Genomic DNA, 12,966 nt, shown 5'->3' with positions numbered 1-12,966 from the left:
AATACATGTATAATATGTATGTATATATATATATATAAATATAATATTTATTTGCTAATAACACCAACATGAGCATGACAAAATGATGCATGTCTGGATCACCGAATGCCATTATTTGCTGTTTTATTTATAAAACTCCAGTGATAGAGAGAGATACGATATCTTGCGTTACACATGACGAGAGATGCATCACACAAAACCATCTAATCAAAACCTTCTTTTTTTTTTATATATCGCTTTTTTTAATTTCCCATGCACATGTACAAAATCCAAACTTGAAGAAAAACACACGTTTACATCTAAACCTGTATTTCAAACTGTGGGAACATAAAAATACTGTTTCTCAAAACGGCTATTGTCAAGGTGCATGCATGGCAATTCAGAAGGGTCTTGCTTTTGTTTTTTTGTCTTTTTTTTTTACTTTATCGGAGGTCGATCATTCTACTATTCTACTATGCCCCCATTCGTTGATCAACTTGTTCATGGATAGGATGAACTTTAGCTGATTGGTATATAATATCCATCGACTGTGAACTCATTTCATCCGTTGATCATTTTTAAAGAATGGCAGGGCTTAAGGAGGATAGTGGCGGGTAATGATATTGGTGTGTGATCATTGTCTGTTGAGTATTTCACAGCTGTACAGTTTTCTAGATTGCGTATTCAAAGCATCGTGGATCAGCCGAGTAAACCTTGTGGGGTAATAGTACAATATGTCTGGGGTGTTAGTGATGACGGCAACATCGTATAGACACTAAAAGAAGAAGAAAAACTCCACTGCAGGGCCCGTACCTGAGCAACTGGATGTTTTATTTTATGGAACTGAACTAATGCAAATGCAAGGCAAGAGTCATGAAAATGAGCGGACTTGTAGAATATAAAGGTGTATATATTTATATAACCGCAAAGAAAAAATTTCTTCCTTTTTGTTTACTCTCTCTTTCCTTTTGTTTACTTTCTCTTTCCTACTATCCCATCTCCTCTATCCTCCCCTCTTTCCCTCACACTTACTCCTACTCTCATTCGAGGACTTTTTATTTATTAATTTTTTTTATTCGGACTTTCTTTACCTGTAGTAGATCAGATCTTTATTCATTTTCTAATCTCACATCTCCCCTCGTTACTGTCCCCTATTTAGGCAGATTGTCTCACGCCCCTTCACTCTCCCACATCCTTCTCTCCACCCCCTTCCACCCCCTTCCACTTCATTCCCTTCACGCATTAATTAAATCCATATTAATATTAGCCATGCGATTTCGTTGGACCTCCCCCTTGACTCAGGTCCTGGCCGTAGGAGTTATCTGCTTCTGTTGTCCAGGAATGTTTAACGCACTCAACTCAATGGGTGGCGGTGGTCAGCTCCTATCCAATGTCGGTCAGAACGCTAATGTTGCCCTGTATACATGCTTTGCCATCTTCGGTCTCCTTTCCGGCGCAATCCACAACAAACTGGGACCCAAGTGGACCATATTCATCGGATGTGCTTGCTATATGCTCTATGTTGGCTCCCTGCTTAGCTACAATCACACCCGGGCCGGCGCATTCACTATCACTTCTGGAGGCATCCTCGGCATTGGTGCAGGCATGCTTTGGACTGCTCAGGGCGCCATGATGATGGCTTATCCACGTGAACAGGAGAAGGGCAAGTACATAGGTTACTTTTGGGCCATTTTCAACATGGGTGCAGTCCTTGGATCCGTCATTGCCTTTGCCATGAATTACCACACAGAGACTAAATCTCTTGGTGATGCGGTTTATGCAACTTTCCTGGCAATTATGGGAGTAAGTAGTTTTTTTTAAAAATTCAACTACATCTATTTTTGTTAATTCCGCTTCCCTAACTATTGATTTAAAATATACACTTGTAATATAGGTTGGTACCCTTACTGCATTGTCACTGGCTCCACCCTCGTCTGTCACCCACGCCAACGGTGACAAGATTCAGATCCAAAAGTTCCCTACTTGGACTGGTGAAGTCATTGAAGTCATGAAGCTGTTCCTCAATTGGCGTATGGTAGTCCTCATCCCAATGTTCCTGTCATCCAACTGGTTCTATCCATACCAATTCTCAACAGTCAACGGCCGCTACTTTTCACTTCGCACTCAATCCCTTAACAACATTTTTTATTGGTTCTCTCAAATCGGTGGATCTTACTCATTTGCACGCGTCCTCGATTTCCAAGGCGTCAATCGCCGCACCCGGGCCTTGTGGGGGCTTTTTATCATTTGTTGTGGCTTCATTGCCACTTGGGTTGGTGGCATCTTCTTCCAGCGTACTTACTCAATAGACGATCCCAAGCCAAACCATGATTTCACCGAAGGGGCGTCCTATGTTGGCCCACTGTTCTTGTATATGTTTTATGGTCTTAATGACGCTGCTTGGCAGACATACATTTACTGGTTAATGGGTGCCATGTCAAATGATGCTACTGTCTTGTCAAGATACGCTGGGTTCTACAAGTGTATCCAATCCAGCGGTGCTGCTATCTCGTGGCGGTATGTATTTCAATGCTACTGCAAACATACTTTGGATATTCAATTCAAAGGAGAATATCCATGATGCTCCCATCTAACACTTTTTTTTTTTTTTTTTTTTTTTTAGCATCAACGCCATCAGAACACCATACCTTACTGAGCTTATCATCTGCTTTGCCCTTCTTGGTCTCTCCATCCCAGGAGCTCTCTACTTGGCGTTGCGTATTAAGGATCACTCTGAAGGCGATGATGACCTTGACATGCAACGGACCAAGGACAAGCTCGATACTGAGCACTTTTAAATAGTTTATATACTCTTGCTTCTTTATTTCTAGTTTATCTGTACAAGAAAATGATAGTTAAAATGTATCATATCACTCAATGACAAGTACCATCCTTTTGAACTGAATGTAGTCGCTTTCGAATAGAAGGAGGTGTTGTTGATCTGCGACCCAGAACTGGTCTGTAACGTCTCTCGGTGCGCACAAGAATGACAACACATTGTTCACTATCTTTGATCCATCATTCTAATATGCACTGGGTATTCTACAGAAAGTACATTTCACCGCACTCTAATGGGGAAAATAGCTGCGCTCTCCTTGTTCAATTTCATATTTTTTTTTTTTTGCTTTTCTTTGTTTCCACCTTCCTCATATCCAGAGCTACTATAGGAAGCTTTAACACAGCAGAAACTGCACTAACTTTCTAGCCTCTATCAGGCAAACAGATGAAACCAACAGGATCCTTCGAGGAGAGTGAAGGGGTCTACACCCCTATCCATGCCTCGTCATCATCCAACACCCGGGTTCATCGTCGTACACAGTTGAGCATCTCCACGAGTTCCAGTGTACATTCACGATCTTCATCTTCTAGCAGTCATAATATTCAACCGTCTTGCTCACCGTCTTCGTCCTCGTCTCCTTCCTCTCTCTCGTCTTCTTCCTCGCCCATTGGACTTTTCAACGCTTTCAAGTCACCACTCTTATCACCATCATCAGTATCTAGGTCAACATCTTCTTTTAAAGCACCACAGTATTTCTCATTGAAGAGATGTTCACTTACTGTCATCTTAACAACAGCTCTTCTCGCTGCCATATTACTCCCTCATTTCCCCTCGGGGAGTGATGCAGCCGTGAATGACTTTGGAAGTGGAGGAAATGATGGAAGATTTGCCGATAGAGATAACGCATTCGGAGACAAGTTCGTAGGAGCGAGTCTGGGTGGGCAATGGGATCTGATTGGTCATTCAGGTGTATCAGCTATGCATGCTATAATGCGTCCCTTCTCAGACAGCGTCTTGTTTCTTGAAAGAGTACAAGCGTCAACAGTCGCCAAGATGCAAGGCTCTAGCGAGAATGGGAATAGTGGTAGTGAATTTGCCTGGTCGACAGAATTTTCGACAACGGATGGTAAATGGCGTTCGTTGAATGTGAAGAGTAACATGTTCTGTAGTGCTGGAGGGTATCTCCCAGATGGAGTAAGTTTTTTCTTTTTTCTTTTTTTACCTCTTTTTATGTATGTTATACTATATGCCATAGCCAACGACTTTCATTCCTTTTTTTTCTCCTGGCACTGTTATTATAGACTGTTGTATCGGTCGCAGGAGGACAACCATCGGAAACGATGCGTCAAGGTTATGATGGCATTCGGCTATATAAGCCCTGTAATGGAACACAATGCGACTGGCAACAAGATCTCGATGTCCATCTTAAAGAGAAGAGATGGTACCCAACTGTCGGTAAGATTTATTGCCTATCCACTTTTTTGGTTTGTTTTCAAGATTGAAGAACTACCTAACTTTTATTTTTTCTTATAATACTTATAATGATCATAAAGAGACATTGGCAACCGGGGAGCTGTTTATCCTTGGCGGATCCAACCATGCAGCATCCATCAACAATGATCATATCAATGTACCCAACTTTGAGCTCTTTCCACCCCTTCCAGGTCCTCAAAAGACCATCGATTTCCCATTCTTGATCGAAACACTTCCCAACAACTTGTATCCGATCGTACACTTGCTTCCAGACAAGAATCTATTCATATTGGCCTCTACCAAGGCTATTATCTTCTCCACATCTACCTGGAAGATCATTAAGCGTCTGCCTGATATTCCAGGGCCCCCTCGTAATTACCCATTGACTGCTGGGTCAGTTCTACTCCCCCTCACACCTGAAAACAACTTCCAGCCCGAAGTCCTGGTCTGTGGAGGCGCCACAGATTTCTCAACAAAGGCAAAAGGTGTAGCATCCTGTGGTAGAATTTCACCGTTGGCCGACAATCCAACATGGGAAATGGAGGATATGCCTTTTGGAAGGATGATGCCAGATATGGCCCATTTAGCTGATGGGACGATCGCAATTATAAACGGGGCTAACACGGGTACAGCAGGTTTTGATCGTGCTTTTGATCCTGTATTGCACCCAGTTCAATACATACCAAATGAGAAGCGTGGCAACAGGTTCCGAGTTTGGAGTCCTAGCGTGATCCCCAGGATGTATCATTCAGTCGCTTTCATGCTTCCAGATGCATCGCTCTTGGTGGCTGGCTCGAACCCGAATGGAAAGCCAGTCGAATATGGCGACGGTCCTTTCCCGACAGAATACCGTGTAGAGCGATTCAGCCCACCTTATCTCTTCTCCAAGAGCATTACAGACACTGTCGGTGTGGGCCCAGCTGAAACAGTCGTCCAGGGTGATATCATAGGCTGGCCTAGCAAAGTTCATTATGGAGAAATATTTGATCTGTCCTTGGAGTGGTACAATATATACCCGAAAGATGTTCGTGTTGCGTTTGTCCAGCCTGGGTTTATCACCCACTCCACACACATGAGCCAGAGATATGTGGGACTGGAGATTGTCAAGCGTGATAGTGCCGCAGTGGAGCCTTTGGAAGTATCAACGACAAACGAAAACGCGTCTGTTGCAGGGGCAGGCTTATTAAGTGTGAAGGCGCCCTCAAGCAATGGCTTGGCGCCTCCTGGCCATTACATGCTTGTTGTAGTTCTGGATGGTATTCCCGTCACGGAGGCCAAATGGGTGCAGCTCACAGCATAAAAAAAAGAAACTTTTTTATTGATCATATTAACAGTATTCTTAAAGATAATAAAGCAGTGAGAGAAACAAAGCTTAAAGCTACGGTCCTGTTAGTTTGTAGTCATTGTTGCTTCGCGTGCTTGCTTTTCAGCTGTGTAACGCTTCGAATGCATCTGCGGTAACACTGGGCCTGAACCACGGTTCTCTGGTGGATCCATAAAAGTCAGAACAGGACGGTAGACTGTATCTTTTAGAAACTGCTCCTCTTGGACTTTTTGAGGAATCATATTAAATGCCACATAACGTAGCAGTCGTTCTGATAATGTCTACAGTACCGTTTTTTTTTTTTTTTTTTTTTTTTAAAGAAAAAAAAAAAAAAAAAAAAATACCGTCAATAATAAAAAGAGAAAAAAACAATAAGAAAGATATTTATCATAAACTTATATCTGTAATATGCACTTACTTGTCCGTAGAGGATTTTACCCATGGTTTTGCTCTTCTCCATTTGATATTTCGCATGTGGATATCTCTGATCCCTATAGGACTTGAATGCTTTTGTGATCTCACTGGATGAATTGGACGCCATCTCATACAAACAATTGGCCAGAATCACAGCGTCTTGCAATGCATTTGTAGCTCCTATCAAATAGCGTATATAAGTTACATATCCCTGATTTTGCAATGTGTTATTTCAAAGGGAATGAACTATTATGAAGTACTATTAGCTTTACCTTGTCCGCCACTAGGAAGCATCTAAAGCAGCAGATCAATTATAAATCAGTGAAGAGTGAGCAAAACAAAGTTATTTGAATGAATGAGATCATTATCGATTGCTTAATGTCCTCTTGACTCGGGCTGGTCTACCTTGTGGCAAGCTATAAGTGAATAAAATAACAGTAGCTAATAAGTAGGAGAAAATGGGAATAGAGCAGCACCATCTTCTGTCTAATGTTTTCTTTCTTCACCTACCATCTCCAATAAGCACAGTACGTTCATGATACCATGTTTCAAACAGCTTCTCTTCCAAAAAGACTCTTGATATCATATTGCTGGGAGTAGCGTCAATTAAATCGCCAATCGCGCCTCCAAAATGGCTAGGGAAGTTGCGGATCTCCTCGATCATGCTCTCGTTCGCTTTAGGGCCCCATTCTTCGTTCTTGAACATGGTTCCTTCTATCGATTTGGATGTATCCAACTGAACTGTCATTCCCCAGCAGATTCTGTTTCCAGGAACAGTAACTGTATTGTACTGCGCTCGAAAAAAAAAAAAAAAAAAAAAAAAAAAAAGTCTCAGCAATCGCTAGCCGCATCTCTTTCTTCTTTAAATAGCACTTATTAAAAATAAAAAGAGCGTACAGAATGTGGGGTTCCATCTCCAATGACACGAGAGAAATTGGAGGTTGGTTCCTTTAGGACCGGGTACTTTCCAGGATCTTGTGGGTTGGACACACCGACCATTGACAAGTAACCGACTTTCAAACTCGATTTGTCCGCTGCAGGAAGTTGATCCTTTCTTTCCAAAAGCTTGAATAATCCCTGCCGGACTCCAGAGTATGCACCGTCGGCGCCCACAAGGATATTACCAATATGGCTCGATCCATCTTCAAGACGAACCATCACTCCAATGTCATTTTGCTCCATAGAGAGAACGCGTTTCTTCATGAGTATTTTTTCGGATGGTACTTGCGACAAAAGCAGGCGGTGCATATCCGGTCGAGCAAACATCAAGAAATCGTAACCGCTCCTGAAAAATACGTTTATTTATGGGATCGTTTGCCCATACACCCATGCACAAATACATATACACGTACATACAAGAAAAAGAATTAGATTAGTAAAAGGATCAAGTGTAAACGCGATTTTTTTAGGATTGTTCACTTGCCTTTCACGGTATTGCCCTACTTCAACAAAAGCAACCTTTTCTATTTTACTATTGTAAATATCCATTCTCAGGCAAGGGAGCGAGATTTTTTGAACTTGTTCTAGCAAGCCCAATTGCTCAAAGACCGGGAGGATGTTTGCACCAAACACCATGGCAGATCCTGAGATAAATTATTTTTTTAGTACTTCAAATAAACATCTAGGTTTTTTTTTTTTTTTTTTTTTTTTTTGTCAAGCTGTTCATTGTAGTACCAAGGGGTTGAATTTCACTTGATCGTTCAAAGATCGTGTACGATATACCGAGTCGCTCTAGTAGAATTGCCAACATGACACCTCCAAGACCGGCTCCCACGATCATTACGTGGAGTGGTTTGTTTTCTTCAGAGCCTGACATGTAAAACTTCTATTTTAATATTACTGTGTTAATAAAGCAAAAGTGATGAATCTAGAAAACGACGAATGAAGGATGAGGAAAGCACATCTGATTCATTTGAGTTTGATTTGACATTGCTTCGCCCTCGATCTAGTTCAACAACCGACAGGCTCTCATAGAACACAATATTTATACATGGTATATAAAATAGTTCAAAAAAAAAAGTGAGCACAAAGGCAATAGAACACTGGATGGCATGTCATTTCCTATGAAAAATTTTGAATGAGCCCAAAAAATAAAGGGGGTAAATTTGCATATTCGAAGATTGTGTAACAAATTCATGCAAAAAATGTTTAGAATTTTTAAAAGTTGTTATTAATCAAAAATGGATCAAATCATTATATATAAAGATGTAGAAAGATATCGTTTTTTTTTTTTATAAACATACAGCTTCCCTCCCCGTTCTCTCCCCGCTCCCTCTCACCAATGGACTCCACCACTGTCTCTGAGAGTCTGTCCATCAATATCGAGGCTGGTATCAACCTACGCGATGCCTTGGATGCTGCAAAGAAAACGAAAACGGCCCATCGTTATCGTTTTGCTGTGAAGACAAAGACTAGTTATTCAGGCCACCTTGAGCGAGGGAAGAAGTATGCCCTTAGTATGGGTGGGGAGTATTCAGCTGCATTTGATGAGCTTAGCGGAGCAACCCCAGTTGTCCTTCTAGCTTTTGTTGCCTTCAAGTGTGACCAGAGTAGCTTATCATACAAAACAGCTGAGGGTATCCGAAGTTCATTCAAGCAATACTTCAAAGATCAGTTCCAATGCCAGGGCAACTTTTGGCGATTCGAGAACGGACGATGGTTAGGTGTGTAATAATGGGTGGCGAGAGGAATGAAGGCAGGAAACGCGATGCTTTATCAACTGCAATTTAACTTACTTTACGCTTTTCTACAGGAAATCCTGTTTATGATCAGGCCTTTGAGGACTACATGGTTTCTCTAAAGAAACGCGATGGGCGAAATGGTCAAAGCAAGCAAAGCCTTGCCATGAGCTACAAGGATTTGACAAAGCTAATGGAACACCTCCAAGAGCCAGATGTCATTGCAAAGCACGGCGAAGGGTTGTGTCTGTTTTTTCAAGCATTTGCTGCAACAGGCTTCGCTTTATGGACAAGGTGATATTTCGCGTCAATCTGCGTTATTATAATCCTACTGCTCGCCAATCTCATTCGGTGATGATTGCTACTTTCCCTAGAAACGAGGAACTACTGAGGCTTAAAGGAAAAGACCTTGATCTTGGTCTTAAGACGGATTGTGGGCGATCATACTTTAAAATCACTTTGACTTTTCGTAAAACAAACCAGGCGAATGCTGAAAAAGGTATTTCATATCGTCCTGGCTACCATTTCTTTTTATCTGGATCATGTTTCCTGTATGCTTTATGAAGCTGCGTTATCTCTGCATACCCGATCTTATTCTTTTATTCATTTCTTTTAATTCGTCGTGATCCGATTGTTAATTAATTTGATAGCCAATATATATGAGATCCATCCACTTCCCGAAGAACCTCATGCTTGCTGCTATACTAAACTGCAAACCTGGATCAAATGGCTAGAGAAAAATAGCCGAGCGCTCCATCCTGAGGACTTTGTGTTCCCCTCGTTGGATAATAAAGGTCGTGTCAAGCTCAAAGAGGCATTTTCACATCCAAAAATCCAGTCTTTGTTGGATGAATTTACTGATGCTGCAAATCTACTTGCTGAACGCAATGGCCGGTACACAACTCATTGTTTCCGTCGGGGTGGAGCGCAGCATCGCTTCATGTTTGCAAAGGAAAAATGGTCTCTCAAGGCAGTAAAATGGTGGGGCGGCTGGTCCGAAGGCGAAGGAGTTGGTACAGTTATGCGGTATCTATTAGATGAGTTTGTGCGTTATGAGACTGGCTACGGTGACATGCTCTCTCCAGTAAAGAACACTAGTCGACACACTAGGTTTATGGGAGAATCCAGCCCCACAGAATTGGTAACTGTGCAAACAATGGATACTGCGCTTGATACCCTACGGATTGCTATTATTAATGATGTAAATAAGACACAGCAGGAGATGAAGAAGGAAGTAGCCGATCTTGGAGCGGCTATCACTCAGCAGATCCAATCACTCTTCCAGAGGTCTTCACCTATAGTTAATCCTATCAATATTCGACATATGGCACCGCTACCATCAGTGGTGCAGCCTCCTCAAGATGACACCGAGCCTCCGGTAGCTCCTAGGATCCCTGATATCATACATTGGAGAGAGGCGGTTCTGCAATGGGAAGAAGGCGATCCAGAAAAAGGCTTAGTCTTGGCGCTTCGCCACTGGACTCCAAGAATGCGTGCCACTGATCCTTCTAGATACTCTCAGAGAAAGCTGATTGCCACTGAGTTCGCTCTACTAGGCAGAAACCTTTATAATATGAAAGATACTCATGGTGGAGCTCTCGAATCTGTCAGCAATCTTATCGCCTCTATCCGTGCAAAGAATAAACAGAGAATACAAGAGATGAAAGGCACTTCAGCGTCCAAAAAAAGACAGGAGAGCGAAGCGCGAGAGACAGAGGAAGAGAACGAAGAAGAGGAGCCTTTGACAAGAAGGAAACACCATAAAAGAACATAAAAAAAAGCTCTAGGTGTGTCAATATTACTATCATTCTATGCATGCAGCATTATAATAGACATTTATGCTTGAGTATTTAAAATAATAGTGACTTGCATTTAGGAAATTTTACATGTGTTTTGTGCGTGCATCATGCATTCTGTAAGTGCATCCTCTACATGGACTTAGTGCGTTTTGATTGATATTGAACACAAGGTTTGAACTATTCGATTTATGGCCTACACATATAAAAGAAGAAAAAGAATCCTTATTCATTTGTCTCTGGACAATGTCTGTGCGTTATTGTCCTCATTATTTGGCCACGAAATACTCTAACCTTTTGTCGTTATTTCTCGACATCTATCGATAGATGTAGCCAGCAGAGGTAAGAATTCTGTCGCAATAAGTGAGGCGTCAATCTTTTTCTCAGAGACAGGCCATTCATAATTTGAATGTAAATAAAAAGAACCGCAGTTAAAAAACAAAATGCTCTTTAGTTTTATTATCCTCTCTTTCATTTCTTTCCTCCCTTTCATCTTTCTTTTTAAGTCTCAAAAAAAAAAAAAAAAAAAAAAAAAGAAATGGAGGTAACATCAATTAAAGCCGCTAATAGATCTCTCAGCAATGATAATATCGACCTTAATTGCCGTAATGATCAAAAAAACTGAAGAACAGGACAATTTTTTGGACATGGGACAACAAACAAGTGTGAAGGAGGGCGGCGCCACAAAAGACAATATGGAATTGTCAGGCACGCGCAGCGGATCTAAATATAAATGGTACCACAGAACCGTCATGAATATGAATAGTATGAATAGTATCCGGGAAGCCAATGTGGTATTGCGACAGCATACCAATCCTCAAGTTCAACAAGGTGGAAGTGTGACAGCCTTGTTTTCAATGCAGACATCTGAAGGGTTCTGGCCATGGAGAGATGAGCTGCTCTCATGTATGGGTCTCATCCCTACGATAGTTGCAGCTACAATGGAGATCCAAGACATAAAGTCGCATTCAGCGACAATTGCTGCGACAGCTGTGGCGATAAGATACTTTAAATCTATTACGAGGGAAGGCGACAACCCATGGGACATTCACACTAGTCAAGCGTCCTGTTGGTTGGCAGGACAAGCCGAGCCAAGTCAACTTGCAAGTCTCTTGGACCAAGCCGACGATCTCTTTTAATGATGGAATAAAAATATTCTTTTTGTGTCAACAAAACAATAGTTTGGACATCCTGAGAATTAAACAACCGAGACTCAATCCTTGATCTCCTTTTTCCTCGCATACAGCTTGGTATAGCCTTGATTTTAAGTCGTGAGAGGATTGTTTCCAACAAGAATTCAATCCCCTTAATTGTACCTTCTGCGTATCCATAATGGTAGTCTTTGCTGAATATTATGGGCAAGTGTTTGTTGCTGTTACTGTTATTTCTATCCGGTCTATATTTCTTAAATGCGCCCTCTAATTATTTCTATTTTACCATCCAATCAATTTTTCTTAGCTTTTCTTCAAAGCTTCAGGCCAATATTGACAGTGCTTTGAGTTTTGGAAAGATGAAAGGAGATATAGCAAACAGAGGTGAGAGCTCTATCACTCTATGTGATAGTGAATGAGGTTGGAAAGAGGACCTTGTAGGTCATTTATAATTTAAATGTAAACTAATGCTCCTCTCCTCTTTTGTCATATTATCATCCCCTCTTTCATTTCTTTCTTTTTTTTTTTTTTTTTTTTTTTTTTTTTTTCAGTTTTCTCCATTTGTCTTTAAGTCAAAAAGAAAAAAAAAAAATGGAAATCGGCTCGCAAGAAGCAACGTTAACTAAAGTCGTTGACAGTTTTCTCGGCGCTGATGATAACGATCCCGATTGGCACAAGAGCCAAAAAGCGCCAGAACTGAGTTGGTTTCGGTATCAGCCAGTCACAGTCAAAGACGAATTTGAACTCGAAGTCGAAGAAATCGAAGAACTCGAAGAACTCGAAGAAGCCGAAGATATCATTATGCCGAAGGTCGCAATAATCGAAGGGATTCGGGATAATATAATTTTGAGGCAGCACCTCAGTTCCCAGATTGATTATAGCTGCTACAGCAGTCAAGGCACGAAAGAACATAGTAGTAGCTATCAGGTGTTGATCCCCCCCGCTTCCCCGGCAAGCGTCATGAATACGAACAGTGTTCGAGAAGCCAATGTGGTGTTGCGGCGGCATGTCATCCCCCAAGTTTATCAGGGTAGAAGTGTAGCAGTCTTGTTGTCAATGCAGACATCTGAAGGGTTCTGGCCATGGAGAGATGAGCTGCTCTCATGTATGGGTCTCATCCCTACGATAGTTGCAGCTACAATGGAGATCCAAGACATAAAGTCGCATTCAGCGACAATTGCTGCGACAGCTGTGGCGATAAGATACTTTAAATCTATTACGAGGGAAGGCGACAACCCATGGGACATTCACACTAGTCAAGCGTCCTGTTGGTTGGCAGGACAAATCGAGCCAAGTCAACTTGCAAGTCTTTTGGACCAAGCCGACGATCTTTTTTAAATGACAAATAAAGTTAACAGTAAAGTAGTAAAGT

General features: G+C 41.6%; 6 protein-coding genes across 6 annotated transcripts; 5 read left to right on the top strand and 1 right to left on the bottom strand.

Moving 5' to 3' along the window:
* Positions 1–972: 972 nt before the first annotated feature.
* On the top strand, positions 973–2,777 carry BCR41DRAFT_340804 (major facilitator superfamily domain-containing protein; the record flags this gene model as incomplete). The annotated part of the gene is made up of 3 exons (XM_022022215.1): positions 973–1,782; positions 1,874–2,496; positions 2,603–2,777. The coding sequence occupies exons 1-3, from the start codon at positions 1,249–1,251 to the stop codon at positions 2,775–2,777; spliced, it is 1,332 nt and encodes a 443-aa protein (XP_021877478.1). The 5' UTR covers positions 973–1,248.
* Positions 2,778–3,811: 1,034 nt separating this feature from the next.
* Positions 3,812–5,531, top strand: BCR41DRAFT_311648 (glyoxal oxidase N-terminus-domain-containing protein; the record flags this gene model as incomplete). Its single annotated transcript, XM_022021047.1, has 5 exons — positions 3,812–3,952; positions 4,060–4,213; positions 4,312–5,139; positions 5,182–5,346; positions 5,410–5,531. 5 exons carry the CDS (start codon positions 3,812–3,814, stop codon positions 5,529–5,531), a joined length of 1,410 nt encoding a protein of 469 aa, XP_021877477.1.
* A 24-nt stretch (positions 5,532–5,555) lies between these two features.
* Positions 5,556–7,857, bottom strand: BCR41DRAFT_361052 (hypothetical protein). The gene is made up of 8 exons (XM_022025442.1): positions 7,644–7,857; positions 7,393–7,552; positions 6,867–7,254; positions 6,480–6,759; positions 6,375–6,385; positions 6,242–6,263; positions 5,974–6,149; positions 5,556–5,836 (listed from the first exon to the last, which is right to left on the bottom strand). The coding sequence occupies exons 1-8, from the start codon at positions 7,783–7,785 to the stop codon at positions 5,621–5,623; spliced, it is 1,395 nt and encodes a 464-aa protein (XP_021877476.1). The 5' UTR covers positions 7,786–7,857; the 3' UTR covers positions 5,556–5,620.
* A 357-nt stretch (positions 7,858–8,214) lies between these two features.
* BCR41DRAFT_425145 (hypothetical protein) lies at positions 8,215–10,457 on the top strand. Its single transcript, XM_022030545.1, has 4 exons — positions 8,215–8,632; positions 8,722–8,941; positions 9,022–9,146; positions 9,298–10,457. The coding sequence occupies exons 1-4, from the start codon at positions 8,251–8,253 to the stop codon at positions 10,419–10,421; spliced, it is 1,851 nt and encodes a 616-aa protein (XP_021877475.1). The 5' UTR covers positions 8,215–8,250; the 3' UTR covers positions 10,422–10,457.
* A 594-nt stretch (positions 10,458–11,051) lies between these two features.
* On the top strand, positions 11,052–11,582 carry BCR41DRAFT_400150 (hypothetical protein; the record flags this gene model as incomplete). The annotated part of the gene is made up of 1 exon (XM_022029123.1): positions 11,052–11,582. The coding sequence occupies one exon, from the start codon at positions 11,052–11,054 to the stop codon at positions 11,580–11,582; it is 531 nt and encodes a 176-aa protein (XP_021877474.1).
* Positions 11,583–12,150: 568 nt separating this feature from the next.
* On the top strand, positions 12,151–12,948 carry BCR41DRAFT_361050 (hypothetical protein). Its single transcript, XM_022025441.1, has one exon. The coding sequence runs from the start codon at positions 12,186–12,188 to the stop codon at positions 12,930–12,932; it is 747 nt and encodes a 248-aa protein (XP_021877473.1). The 5' UTR covers positions 12,151–12,185; the 3' UTR covers positions 12,933–12,948.
* Positions 12,949–12,966: the final 18 nt, after the last annotated feature.

The sequence above is a fragment of the Lobosporangium transversale genome, assembly GCF_002105155.1.
Source record: "Lobosporangium transversale strain NRRL 3116 chromosome Unknown BCR41scaffold_46, whole genome shotgun sequence".
NCBI lineage: Eukaryota > Fungi > Mortierellomycota > Mortierellomycetes > Mortierellales > Mortierellaceae > Lobosporangium > Lobosporangium transversale.
Note: the sequence above shows the minus strand (reverse complement) of the source record. Positions and strands in the feature narration are given on the sequence as shown.